The sequence below is a fragment of the Gallinula chloropus genome (assembly GCF_964237585.1).
Source record: "Gallinula chloropus genome assembly, chromosome: Z".
Lineage (NCBI taxonomy): Eukaryota > Metazoa > Chordata > Aves > Gruiformes > Rallidae > Gallinula > Gallinula chloropus.
This window is the reverse complement of record NC_140089.1, coordinates 43,518,646-43,532,802: the sequence shown is the minus strand read 5'-3', so window position 1 is coordinate 43,532,802 and position 14,157 is coordinate 43,518,646. Positions and strand designations below refer to the sequence as shown.

The 14,157-nt window shown below is 40.5% G+C and overlaps 1 protein-coding gene across 1 annotated transcript in view; it reads left to right on the top strand.

The window, feature by feature from the left end:
• Positions 1 to 14,157, top strand: part of FRMD3 (FERM domain containing 3) — a 147,747-nt gene that overhangs the window by 88,530 nt on the left and 45,060 nt on the right. Inside the window, exon 4 of the mRNA XM_084278938.1 lies at positions 4,474 to 4,552. Coding sequence (XP_084135064.1) covers positions 4,474 to 4,552 — 79 coding nt within the window. The remainder of the gene's footprint in view (positions 1 to 4,473; positions 4,553 to 14,157) is intronic.

Sequence of the window (14,157 nt, the reverse complement as noted above, 5' to 3'; positions counted from 1 at the left end):
ATATGGGGTTCTCACATGTGTTTCTTCAGTGCTGTAAAATCCGTAAAACAAAGGTCTTACTAGATGTTTACATGTCATCAAATGCATTTTTGGAGGAACGTTAGTCTTATGATGAATTTTAAGATCAAGAGGAAATTGGATAGCTGTGGGAGGTTCCCTCCTTCCTATTTCAAGTGTTTGCTGTTTGTCGCTAAAGAGGAACAGAAAAAGAGGATCCTGTTTCCTTCTGTAATTGCAGGGTGCCTTCCTATCTCCAGAGAACAGTTGGATGGAGGGGATCATATTCTTTTTAACATTTCAGAGTGCAGATAGGGATTGTGTCACCCTTACAGGTGTTGCTGAGAAAGGAGCTCTGTTTAGGGGGTTGCAGCAGCCTTGTGTTGTATTGCTTCTTGCACTGCTCAGGAGGAATATAGTTACAGAAGCTTGAGTCCAGGAAAGGGCTTGAGAAGTGGGCTTCAAACTGCCGTGTCAAATCTGCTGCATATTCTGCGCATTGCTCTGTACTTCTGTCATGTCCTGTCTCTGTTACAAGGAAAACATCTCCTCTTAAAACTTTTGCTATTAACTGCATGTGGGCTATTCTTTTCCTCACTATGATGCTCTTTGCATATGGGGCAGCTGTTGCTTTTCCACGGTTACTTATTTTTCTGTGCTGTCAGAATGTGGCTCTTCTCCTGTAACTCTCATGTATATATATTTATTTTATTTTTACCACAACCAAAGTTTCAATTGATTCACTAACAACCTAAAATTTGCATAAAATTCAGTACATTTTTAGGATCTTGTGGTAGGCTTGCAGTAGCTAGGGCCCTGCAGAGCCATGCTCTGGCTGTTCTTACTTCTTCATCCCTATTTCAAGCACAAGCTAATTCTAAATCTGCCAGGACATTTAAATTTCCCTTTTTTTTTTTTTTTTTTTTTTTGCTGAAGAAGATCTCTCACTCATTTAGTACAGGTTGGCTCTGTTTTCATGTTTTGTAAGAGGAGCCGTTTTCTGAAAGTGCAAGCTTTTCTCCCTTGCTCTGTTAGAAGGGTGTGGAGAAGTGACCATTGCTTTGTCCTGGTAATATGACTCCTTAGTGCATTTCTGCAAAGCTGTCATCCTTTCTGGGACATCAAATTCATTTTACCTTCCAGCTTGCCATTACAGGACAATGTGTTGCCTCTTTGCAGTCACTGTAAGACAATGCTGTGCTTGCCTCTAAGATGCCAAAGCCCACAGAAAGCAGTCTGAAGGTTTCTCTTGCTTTCAGAGGGCTTTTCCGGATGTGTCTACCTTTAATGTTCACACCAACCATAGAGAACACTTAAGGAGGGGGTTTCTTCCTCCAATTCTTCTCATTTGTTTCTAGTCATTATTGTTTATTTGTTGCTTTTTTCTGTATTTTTAATCTCTCCATCCTCATCTCATCTGAAATTCCTTTTTGTGTCTTAAATGAGTAGTTACTTGAACAAGTAAAAAAATGTGAAATCAGCAGTTTTTGTTGAGGCTGCCTGTACTTAAAAAAAGGGCATCATGAGGTCTTGAAAGGTGAAAATAGTCCTTCATCTTCAGAAGCACTCAAACTCTCAAAAGATGCCAACCACAACAGAAAATTGTAATGCATTTTTATTTTCTGTTACTTTTATGCTTCACATGGAACTGGGGACTGATGGGGTCCATCAGTCAGAGCCTGGGAAGAACATCTTTGGTCATAGGCTTGCCAAGCTGGTGTGGATTCCTTAAACTAAAGTTGCCAGGGGAGGGGGAACCTCAATCCAATCCACTCATAAAAATTTGATGCCAGTGCCAGCGGTGGATGCTGAGATCCAGGAGAAGGATCACCAGTCAGCAGGAGAGCACTTGATGTGCAGCACAAAGGGATTCCAGCCACTCCAGACAATCAGCTTCATTAGGGGCCCAACTGAAAGGCCTGAAATGCTTGAGTGCCCTGGTACGGAATACCCCCTTTGGGCACTTTGGGTCACCTGTCCTAGCTGTGCCATCTCCCAGCTTTGTGGGGGCTTCTCTCCTTCTCATTAGCAGGGCAGCATGAAGAGCTGAAAAGTCCTTGGCAATATGTTAGCAACATTGCTCTCATCCTATATCCAAACCACAGCACTACAGTAGCTACTAGGCAGAATAACTCTGTCCTAGCCAAACCCAGGACAGCAGCTGAGAAAGCTGGCTGTATCCTGGACTACGTAAAAAGAAGTGTGACCAGCAGGTCAAGGGAGGTGATTCTTCCCCTCTGCTCTGGTGAGACCCCACCTGGAGCACTGTGTCTGGCTCTGGGGTCTCTAGTACAAGAAAGAGATGTGTTGGAGTGAGTCCAGAGGAGAGCCATAAAGATGACCAGTGCTGGAGCGCTTCTATAGAGAGAGACTGAGAGAGTTGATCTTTTTCAGCCCAGAGAAGAAAAGGCTCTGGGAGACCTGGAGAGTGGCTGTTTACAAGGGTGTGTAGCGATTGGACAAGGGTTGATCACCTAAAACTGAAGGTGGGTGGATTTAGATTAGATGTTAGGCAGAAATTCACTGTGAGAGCAGTGAGGCCCTGGCACAGGTTGCCCCCTCCCTGGCAGTCTTCAAGGCCAGGTTGGATGGGGCTTTGGGCAATCTGGTCTAATGGAAGGTGTCCCTGCCCATGACAGGGGGTTGGAACTAGATGATCTTCAAAAGGTCCCTTCAAACCCAAACAAGTCTGTGATTCTATGACTCTGTGAGCTATCTGTTACCCTGATATGTGTTTCTGGAAAACTGCAGCATCCAGGTAGATACTGCGGACAAAGTAACTTCATGATTGTTGAATCAGGACAAAGTAGTCTCATTTTGAAGTGTGTACAAGCCAGTGAGCTTGTAAGGTTGAGGAGATGGTATAGTAAAATATTCAGGTAGCATAGTGATTACAGTAGTCAAAATGTAATTCTAGTTTTCCCTTGTTATGTTCCTCCATTTTCTCTGTAATTTTCTTTGCCCTTTTCTTCTGCCTGCTCTTCTTTTCTTGAGGAGAGCACTATCTCTTCAAGACTTAGGAAAGTTAGATCTCTAAGACCAAGGGATTTTTAAAACTAACTAGAATATTACAGATCTGCACCGTACTATGAATTCAAGTTGCACGAATGCTTTAATTTAAAAACAACCAAAACACAACAAAACAAATCCCCACAACTTTTTAAAAGTATGGTTTCTACAGATGTTGAGTTGTAGTGCCTGGGCGAGGGGTGGAGTCTCCTTCTCTGGAGATACTCAAGACCTGTCTGGACTCCTATCTATGCGACCTGACCTAGGGAACCTGCTTTGGCAGGGGGGTTGGACTCGATCATCTCCTGAGGTCCCTTCCAACCCCTACAATTCTGTGAATCTGTGAATCTGTAAATCTGTAAAATATGCAGAAATTTAATCTCATAGTTAAATATTTTAAAAGGAGGACTGGAATTCTCCACTTGGGTCTGTAGGACACTCCCAAATAATGACAGTGATCACATGTTCCCATTTTGTCTAAAGTGTTGCTTTTTCCTCTATTTCTGTCCATCTAAAAATGGCTGTGTTGGTAAGTTTTGGTAGAGGATTGTTGCACTGCTTACTTTGCTGAGGCCCTTGCTGCTTGGACAGCAGTTCTGCCTTGGTGCTTGCTCCATCCCTGGGCTCTGTCTTGGTGTTACTGGCAGGACCCGTCAGTTACCATGGCTTTGTAATACTCCAGGTTTTCTCGCTACACCATTTACCTTTTGAAGATGCAGTATTTTCCTTTTCACTTCACACTGGCATTTAAAACATGGACATCACTTGTCTACAGACATCTCTGAGGGCTCTGCATACCTGAGTATTGTTCCAGATGTGATAGTTTTAAGCCTTCTGTTTGTTTTTTAAATGTCTTTTATCCTAACGTGATTATCAGAAGATGCCTCTGATTAGAATAATAGTCTTTGATTTGCTTTTTGTCCCTCCAGTAATCACTGAATGATCACTAGACTATGATGAGATAATATCTTGAATGTTATGAAAGATAAAACAGTGGGATGTAAAGCTGTGTTTATTAGTGTAAGAGAGGCACTGATTGCAGAATTTAAATAATTTGTGTTACTGTCCTTCTCCTTTTATTTCCCTCTCTCTTCATCCCCTCCTCTCCCTTCCAGTCCCCTCTCTTTCTCATCAATTACCAAAAAAAAATTAAGAAAAAATAACATCCTCAGTAATGTGTTTTGTAGTTCTTAGTTCAAGGAGTAAGTCTTGTAAGGTGAAAATGTGTTTATAAATTGATTTGCCTAGGTTAGGTATATTTTGCCTATGCTTTGGCCTTCTTTTTCATATGTTACATTCTTTTCATAGGTATGTATAATATTTATTGGTTTTCTTTGAATCCCTGCTTGATGTATCAGGGCTAGCCATCACACAGGCTGCTTTGTAAGACCCTTGGAGGCCACTCAGAGTGGTTGAGGCAGTACTTGTTTGCTACGGTTCTCATGCTTTTTCTTTATAATGTTTCAGCTCACCCACCATATACCATGTGCTTTAGAGTGAAATTCTACCCACATGAACCCTTGAAGATTAAAGAAGAGCTCACCAGGTATTTGTTTGTTTGTTTGTCTGTGCGTTTAATGTACATCATTAACAAGTTCAAAATAAGGCAGTTTGTTGCTTACTGTAGGGTTGTCACTATCTATGATTCCATCATTTATGCTAAAATACTAGAGTAGATGCACATTTGCACTACCGATAGCTTTTTTATTTATTTATTGTGATGCCAGTGGATTTTTAAAAGCAGACTAAGGGGACTTTTCCATAATATACAGAAAAGTAGTCATGTAATTGAAGAACTTTCAGAATGAGAAATAATGAAATGACAGGGCGAGGATTATAGTGAATGGCAAGTATTGTGGTCTTGAGTAAATTCCTTTTGTGTCTTTTTCTTTTTTTTTTATTTTTTCTTTTTTTGTGTGTGAAATAATGTAAGAAGTTTAATTCAGTAATCACTTTTTTACTTTTTCAACATGAATGCGAGTAGCATCACTGAGTTTTCTATTGTGCATCTTTAGGACCACAAAATGTAGTATTTTTAAAGTACTTACAGACTTTTAGGAAACTGATCTAAGAGGTGCAATATATTTATATTTTTGAAGTAAAGATGTTCTGGGGAGTTTTTTGGCTTATGCTGTGGAAGCACTGATGTCAGTCATACTTAAGGAATGGGAGTTCCGTCCTTGCTGGTAGCCCATGTGAATATTCTGTTATTCTGGGTATTTTTTTTAGGGAATGCTGTGGGAGAGGGAAATGTAGGAACTTAACAGGTCTTTTGACCTCTGCAGCAGCTGTGCAGGACTATACGTACACCATACCGCATTGTTGGTCAGCAGGTCATGCTGCTAAGTAATGGTAGCATGTTGCAGAAGCACAGGAGTGCCTGAGCACTCGTTGCCTTGAGTGTCCATCGGTGCTCTCCCAAAGCACTGCAAATTCTAGTGCTCACGAGTCACTGCATGGGAGTGTTGGCATTATCCCCTGTCTCACTGGAAGTTTGAGGAACTGCTAGCATTCTGCTGAATGGTAGGTTTGTGCTTTGTATAGAGCAGCTGGAACATGCAGTTCATATTATAGCTGTTTATTTTGGATGAAAAACTGAAACTGTTTAGCAGAGTGAACAGGTTGTAAACCAGGAGATCAAGGGATTTTCTGTATTCGTTAGTGTTTGTCCTTGGATGAATATTTTACTTCTTATGAGCCAGAGTATAAACTTTGTATAGACCTTCCTCATTTAAAAGACTTAATTAATTGGGTTTTTTTTGGTTGGTTGGTTGGTTTTGTTTTTGTTTTTGCTTTTTTTCCTTTTAGCTGCTTGGACACCCTCCCAGGAGAAGTTTTATCAAAATATAAACCACCTAGAAACTAGATCACTGAAGTGTATGGTGCTGTCAGTATGTTTTAGGCTTTGCTGGAACATTTCAAATTAAATTTAAAATCAAGCTGTTGTAGGGAAAATGTTTTATAGTCTTTTATTAAATCTAATAATATTAAGACCTTAAAAGTGAGAAATAATTTCTCTTTTCATATGTCCACCTTCTGCACATGATACCTTTTTGTATCTGATCAGCTTTATAGTTTCCCAATCTTGATATTTGGAGAGCTTTGCTTATTCTCTGCCCAGGTCTATTGCACAAAAACAAAGCATGGGAGATGGTCCTGAAATGAGCAAGAGAAGTATAGTCACGTAACTCGCCTCTGAGAATTTGCTTCATCGTCTAAAGCAGAGGGTCACATTCAAGGTGAAGCTCTAAATTGGCTTGAGTTGAATTTTTTCCTTGAATTGCAATGATTGGTGAAATTCAAGAAGAAAAAGGTCAGTTAGTATTTGACAGAGGGCGGTCATGAAACCATGATAGCTAATTGGCTTTTTGGTAGATTTATTTTTATTTTTTATTTTTTAGCTCTGCTCTGTTCACTGGACAATCACATTTGTTCCTATGTGTGCTTAAGTTGATTTGAAAATAAAAAATATTTTCATCCTTTGATTTAAAAGCCATCTGTACTTCATAGCTGTATATGCAGTCATCTGAGTCAGGGTAAGAGTGCTTTGTATTTCTGCTACTCTCTGTGCCTAAGCATGTCACAGAGCTGCTCTTGTGCTTCTTCAACTGAGTAAAAATCCGACGGGTGTCTGTAGTGCCCATTTAGATAATGAAATTAAGATACAGTAAGACTCATCCTGTCACATTGCCATACTACACTTTGGTTCAGAATATTAATTAACCCTGTCTAAATCCCCCATGTGGTTTATCATCGATGCAGTCTTTGTAAAAGCTTTATAGGAATAAATGTTTAATGAGGTACCTTAGAGACATCAAAGAGATGTACAGATGTTAAAAATAGATGTTTTTCCTGCTCTTCCATGATGCAAAAAACCGTAATCTATTCAGAACATGAAGCTGCATGTGCATGGGATAAATTGTTTGATTTCTGTGACAATAGCATAACATGGATAGAAATACTTACTCAGGATTTAGACACCACTTGTAGGAAGAAAATTGAGTATTTGTCACCTGAGATTACTGCTGCTTCATTTCTGTCCTACCTTTGGCAGGCTGGGCTGAACTGTAATCCTTGAGTTAGACTGCGGTTTTACAGGTGGAACTATTTTCAGGAAATGAAGATGGAGATTACCTAGCTGAAGCCATCCCTCTGTCCATGACATTATAGAAAGAAAAAACCCTGTAAGACCCTTGAAATGTGTGCACACTGCGTTTTCAGACGCTGGGAGAGCCTTGGGCAAAGAATCAAGCAACACACTTGCCTGTCACTGAATTTCGTTCCACTGCTAAGGATGCCTGTGAATATCGTCAGCCACATCGTACCATTCCAGCCTCTTAACTTTCATCTTCCCTTGTTTTAATTAACAACCACTTCCACAGCTATGGTTTTGAAATAAAATCAGTGCCTGCCTCTGGATGTTAAGGCACTTGAGATATTATTGCTAAGCAAGGAATTCTGTGGACTTAGGACAAGACTTCTGCCTTTTACTGCAGGAGGTGGTTTTGCCTGGTCCTTGACTGCTGTTTCCTCCAGCGCCTGCTGAATTGCAATTCCTAAGTTAACTTCCATGGCCATCGGGGCTGCTGCCTTAAGCTCTCTTGTTTCTGTAAGAACAGACTATGTGAAACCTGACTTGTTAACAAAGTCTGGATCTTAATGCACTTCAACTATTAACCTTCTTAAATCCTCTCCTTAATCTGTGTCTACAGGGATTTAGAAGTTCTGTCCTTATTTTTGGAAATACTGCTTCCTCTGTGGGACAGTGGGGCCATACACATTTGAAATGTGTTTGAGAAAGACTGAAGACACAACTTTATTATTTTTTTAATAGTTGAAGGAATCAGACAGGTTTTCCAACGCCTTTTAAAAAATTGTGCCAAGAAATTGGTGAGGATTTAATTATTTTGCTAAAATGGTTGGGCCTCTGAATATCTTTCAGGTGCACTGGAAGCTCAGTGACTGCAGTGTGGATTGAATATGGATTTTTGAACAGTTTGTCTATTCTGTTAAACAGAGGTGCTCAACCTTAGTGAAAGGTGATTTGCTCTATGCTGTGGCCATCTCTGAGGATGTGACTTCTACTTCATGTATAAGTATATGGAGGACAACAGGCTCTTTTGTAGTTTTCTAGATCTGATCATCTAGCACTTAAAGATGATGTGAAGTCAGAGCAAAGTACTTCAGTTTCAGAAAACAGCATTTAACTGGCTTCTCTGAACATCCGTAATGAGAGTAACAGCTGTTTTTTAATTGGACAGTAGCAACATGACAAGCAGATCCTCATATCTTCCTCATTCCCTGCCACACACACCTGTAGAACATATATTTTTTTTTCTTGTTAAATAAGCATCTGCTCTGCACTCTGACGCTACACGGGGCAGGGGTAGAGGCCCTGAACTGCTAATTTCCTTTTTTTCTTCACTGCCCCCTCCCCCATCTTTCTGGTGCATTCCAGTTGTTTTTCCAGAAAACACGATAGTTAGAGAGGGTTCTCTTTAGCTGTGTGCATGTAACTACATGCAGAAAAAAGGATGTTCTGGAGTTTGCTATAGTAGTCAGGATTATTCTACTGGTATGGCATGCAAGCCTGTAAAGTGAAAATGAATTAAGTTTTAACTACAGAGATCATTCAATCCACAGTAGACACAGCATCCCACTACACTCTCTGGAGAGCAGAGATTATTTTTTTTTTGGCTCTACTCCTCTCTTCATGATTCTTTGATCACAGGTCAGAGCCCTCGGAGAGTCCACAGCTGGGAAAGCCTGAGATGCTGCATGTGAATAGAATGGGAACAGTCAAGGGGGTGCGAAAGGATGGATCCAAAGGCTGGTCACACTTGGGCACAGATTTTTACTGTGTTATTTCTTTTCAGAGTTTTTGTTTAGGTACTAAATAAATCAGTGTTTGTTCTTTCTTATGTAATAAAGCAGCAGCCCAAGGCCTCATGCCTTCTTATCTCCAAATCCCTACATTATACTGTGTATGTATAATTAAAATGAGAGAATATAAAATCATTTGTGGTCCCAAAGGACTGATCTAAAATGCTACAGATAATACTGTATCAGCAGTAATCCATGATTACTGTAGAAAAAAACAGACCTAGAAGAGGGCATGGGTGAGTAGCTGACAGAATTAACCAAAGATGGATTATTTCAACTAACTTCCATCATGCCCTTTTATTCTGTAATCCATATTTCCTAATCCAAGAAGCAGTTCCTCAGTTGAAAAACAGTGTAATGAGTACTTTGATACAAGAAAGGCAGATAAAAAAATGTTTAACTGGAAGTCACATAAAATAACAAGGATTTAAAAGTATGTGAACATGGCAAATTCAAGAGCCCTGAGTGAGCTGGCCTGGATGAGGAATGACAACGCAGCCATATGCATGCAATGCTGGACCATGCCTGTCTCAAACAGCGACCCGTGATATGGCCTTGTGCTGGAAGAGCTCGATGTTTTTCCTTCCACAAGTGGGATGCTGGTTGAGGCTGAGAGTGCTCCAGTTGGTGTTTAATACTTGAATATCAAGCCATTTGTTTGCAAGTTTAAAAGTCCTGCAGTGTGTTCATCCTTCCACAGATGAACAAATATGCGATGGGCTTCTGCTGCTGAACCCTGTTCCAGGCATGATGAAGGATTGCTTCTGCCTCTCTGGGGTAACCTGCCCTGCTTTTCTTGAGATGTACAATGGTTGCTGTGTTATGATCCCTCCACAAGTCCACTTGTCTGTTTTGGCTGTCTCAAGGCCACATTGGCAGCTGGCGAGTGAGTTTGTATGTTTAATAGTATTGGACTCACAATCAGATTGAATTGCAAAGGTCTTAAAAATGACTGAGAGTTGTTAGTAAGAGCACGTAGTGCTGGGAGGCTTGCAGAGGCCATCCAGGGCAGGAGAAAAAAGTTATCCAGGAGACTCCTGTGGGAGAAGGAGACCTTACATGTTCAGAGGTCCTCTGAAGGGAAGGCAGGTGAGTTGAGAAGAGGCAGTTCAGTTGTGTAAGCTTGCAGAGGTGACTCTATTCCTGTGATGTGGCAGGGCTTTTGTGCACTCAGTATACAAAATAAAGCTTGTGCCTTACCACTCCTTTGTCCTCTTTATACATCGGTGAAATGAATTCTTGTGTAACAGTAAAATGTTGGGGTTTTTTCCCTATAGACAGTACTGTCAGGCAGCTGGCTCACATGGTAATTTTTCACACTTTTCCCTTTTCCCAAGGAAAACCCATACACCAGTCACTGGCCAGTTCTGAAGCCAGGAGGACAAGCCCATATATTGCTAGATCCAAGTAGCAGTCATCATCCTGACCACAGAAATGAGAGATTTGTGCTCACTGGAAATGTATTATTTGGGTGACCTTCTGACCACCACCCCAGGGCAGAAAGTGGCCTATTTCTTTAAGAGGGAATATGGGTTTTTTGTTTGTTTGCTTGTTTTTATACGCTATGGATCCAGAGCTTTGCTGATGACTTAGGAAGGACATAGGTTCAGGATGGGGTTACAGAGTACTGCTACTTTCATTGTGTTTGAATCCTTAGCATTGGTACTGCTTTCCAGAAAGCATAGAACAAGGAGGGTGGGTTTTCCTGTTGGTGCCTCTTAACACATGGACAGTCTTCCAGCCTCCCAAATCAGCTAGCAAGGTAATTTCTACTACTTTTGGTGTTAGACATTTTCAGAGAAACAAATTTTTGAGTTTTTTTCTGAGTTTGAATGAAGATTATGTTTTGAAGTCATGATGGCTATGCCCCTAGGTCTGCTAGAATTTGGCTTATGACTGATTAGGTGGATTGAAAGGGCAGTTGCTGTGCTAACATCATTTATTGCTATGCTTATTGTCATGGGTATGTGTTTTCCAAATATTGTGATGTGTTTAAGCTATGCTAGTGTGAAAAAAAAATCATCTCATTACAGAGAAACAAGGAAACAAATAGATGATCTCCTCCTCACCTGAATTCACAAAAAAGTTTCTTATATTATGAATTTTAACAGTTATGGGCCTGCCCATTCATTTTAGTATTATTTTCTGGATCTGTTGCTCATGAATTTGTCTAATTCTTCTTTTGGAGTTAATAGTACTGGGTTTTTTTTCCATAGCCTCCTGAGGCAGTTAGTTCACTGCCTGCTGTTTGTGGTACTTTTTGTCGCTTGCCTTAAGCGATTTCCTGATTTGTCATGGTTTAACCCAGCTAAAACAATCACACAGCCATTTGCTTACTGCCCTCCCCACCCCCCAACCCCCCGCCGCACTACCCCACCCCCAACTCCCCTACCAATGGGACAGGTAAGAGAACTGGAAAGAATAAAATAGGTAAATCCTGTGGATTGAGATTGAGACATTTTAATAGGATAACAAAGGAAGACAGTAATAATAATAGTAATAGTAATAGTAATGCTAATGACAGAAGAACATACAAAACAAGTGATGCATAGCACAGTCACTCACCACCTTGAAGCCAACACACAGCTAGTTCGTGAGGCATACCACCACCTGGTGCACCTCCCAGTTCTATACAGAGCATGACGACATATGATATGGAATATCCCTGTGGCCAGTTTGGGTCACCTGTCCTGGCTGTGCCCCCTCACAGCTTCTTGCATCTCTGCCTTCTCGTTGGCAGGGCAACATGAAAAGCTGAGAAGTCTTTGACTGCTTGGCAACAACTAAAACATCAGTGTGCTATCTCATCCTAACTCCCAAACACAACACTATACTAGCTAGAAGGAAAAGAAACTTAAGAAAGAAAATTAACCAGGACATTTCACTGACTTCCCTGTGCTCTTCTATTGCAGAATTCAGCCAATAGAAGTTCTCCGTTTACCTTTCCCACTACCCTCAAGGACTCACTCTTATGTCCCCTCTGTCACTATTTCTCATTAAAGGGAGGGGTTGGTCCTCACACTCATTTCAGTTTTTTGGGCTTTTAAAGTTTTTTCTATCAAGTTGAACTATGCCATACTTAGGATGCAGAAGCTAAAGCTAGGTAAAACATTCAAGATGTGATTACATCAAGAATTAGTGTCCCTCTCTCTTCCACACAATATCTTCCTTGATGATGCCCAGCATTTGATTGGCTTTTTTTGGCTAATCCTGCACCTTGAGTTGATGATTTCAGAGATCTGTCTGTGATAACTCCAAGATCTATCTGTCAAGTGCATTTAATTAGTAGCTAATGGAATGATGTTTTTTAAAAAAATATAAGATATCAAAATACTTCTCAAGTATTAGTGAGTTGGCAAGCAACATATTTTTAGACAATGTAGTTATTTCTTTTTCTATTAGCCTTTTCTTCTAAGGGCCACTATGAAGTGTGGAAAAATATGTTATTTTATTTGTGATTTTACATGCTAGTGTGTAGCAGTTAGTGTCTAGGTTAGATTCATGGGCTTTGGCAGGAAAGTAGTGCTTCTGCAATGTACTTGATATCTGCTGTAAAAGACAGAATACAAAGCTAGTGTCCAGAATAATATGCATAAGAAACTCATAAACTCTGCTGGAAGGAGAGCACACAGTCCAGGAATGCTGTAAACATGTCCTTTTGCCCTCTGGTATTCTGCACCTGAGTATGAATGACGGCATGGGAAGGAGAGTCTGGTTGAAGTTAGACATCATGCTGAGATAACAATTTTTGAAACGTTGCTGGTATCTCTTGAGGTGACTGTGTCTGTCAGCTGGAAAGGCTGCAGCCACACTGGGAGAAGTGCTTGCTACTGGAGTAAAATGAGTGAAGTGACTTGAACACAAGAGAATAACACTACATAGACAAACCACAAATCTTGGCTATGGGAAAGCTTTCTTGCCGCATTGAACATCTTCAGATAGATAATAAATAAATTGACGGTTAGGCAGTTAGCAAGATGACTTCTGGGGTCATGAAACCTGCTTAGAGCAAGAATAGATATTGCTGACCCTTCATCTGCAGTTGTGGGAAGGGCTTGGCTAACCTGGCATTGAGTCATCTGTATTGCAAACAGATAATAGATGGAAATGAGGTTATTCCAATGATAGACATTTGTAAGTGTAAGCGCTGAAGCATACATTTACTAGCTTGCTGTTAAGCCTGAGTACTTAGGGCTGTAAATCAGGCAATAAAGTTGTGCCAGGCTTGGAAGAAACAGCTGTGGTGGAAGGACACAAGAAGCAGCAAAATCAGATCTGATTTTGCAAGTTATTTCTGAAAGTGTAGGCAATTTTAAGGACACAAATAACGTTACCAAATTCAGGAGTTAGGTACATCTTCATAGGTCTTTGCTGACCGGGGACATAAATTACTTTTATCAGGATTATAGGAAGTGTCTGAGGTTGCGCCAAACTTTGGCACAGCTTGCAACTTTGGCTTTCAGTCCAAAGTGTGTGTATCTCCTTTGTTTGAAAGAACTCCTTAAGGTCTTACTCTTGTTCCAGACTGCCCTTCTTGCTTTGAACATGAGCAGCATCCCCTGCAGCTTGCTGTGTGGGTGGTCTCTGAAAAAACCTGTTCAAACTCTCTGATTCTGTTCTGCTGGGGTATTCCCCTGCCCCCTTATAAGCACAAGTGCTTCCCTTGTGTCTCTGCCAACAATTTCTCATGTCTACACTGTGAACTGTGTTCTGTGACTCTGTTCCCCCTTTTTCCCCTTCTGCCTTGGAGATTTTAGTTTTTATTTTTTACTTTTTTTTCTTTTTTAAATTTAAATTTAAAATTTAATTTTCCTTTTTCCTTTTTATTTTCCTTTTTCACTTTTCCTTTTTTTCTCTTCTCTTTTTTCCTTTTTTACCTCAGAAGTAAACTAATTCCTTGAAAGTGCAGTTTCGAATTATTAAAGATCTCAATGGTCAATGCATGCAGCAGCTCAGTAGCACAGAAACTTAGTGAACAGAAGCTACCCCCACCCCCCGTTATTTTAATTTAAAAAATTATGAGTGTAATGGAAAGGTTCATGAACAATTTGAGACGTGCTGTCCAAGCGGCCAATGAAACACTACAACGTCAAAACCCCTTTCATATAAGGGAGGAAAAACCAGAGCTGCTCCTTGAACCAGCATATGCTGGGATTGCATATTTTAAAGCAAAGAGAGATGAATGGTCTATGTTTGTAAAAGAAGCTAGCCTGTGTGATGGCCAGTGTTCAGCTCTGTCATCCCAGGATGATCACTGGGAAGAAATCA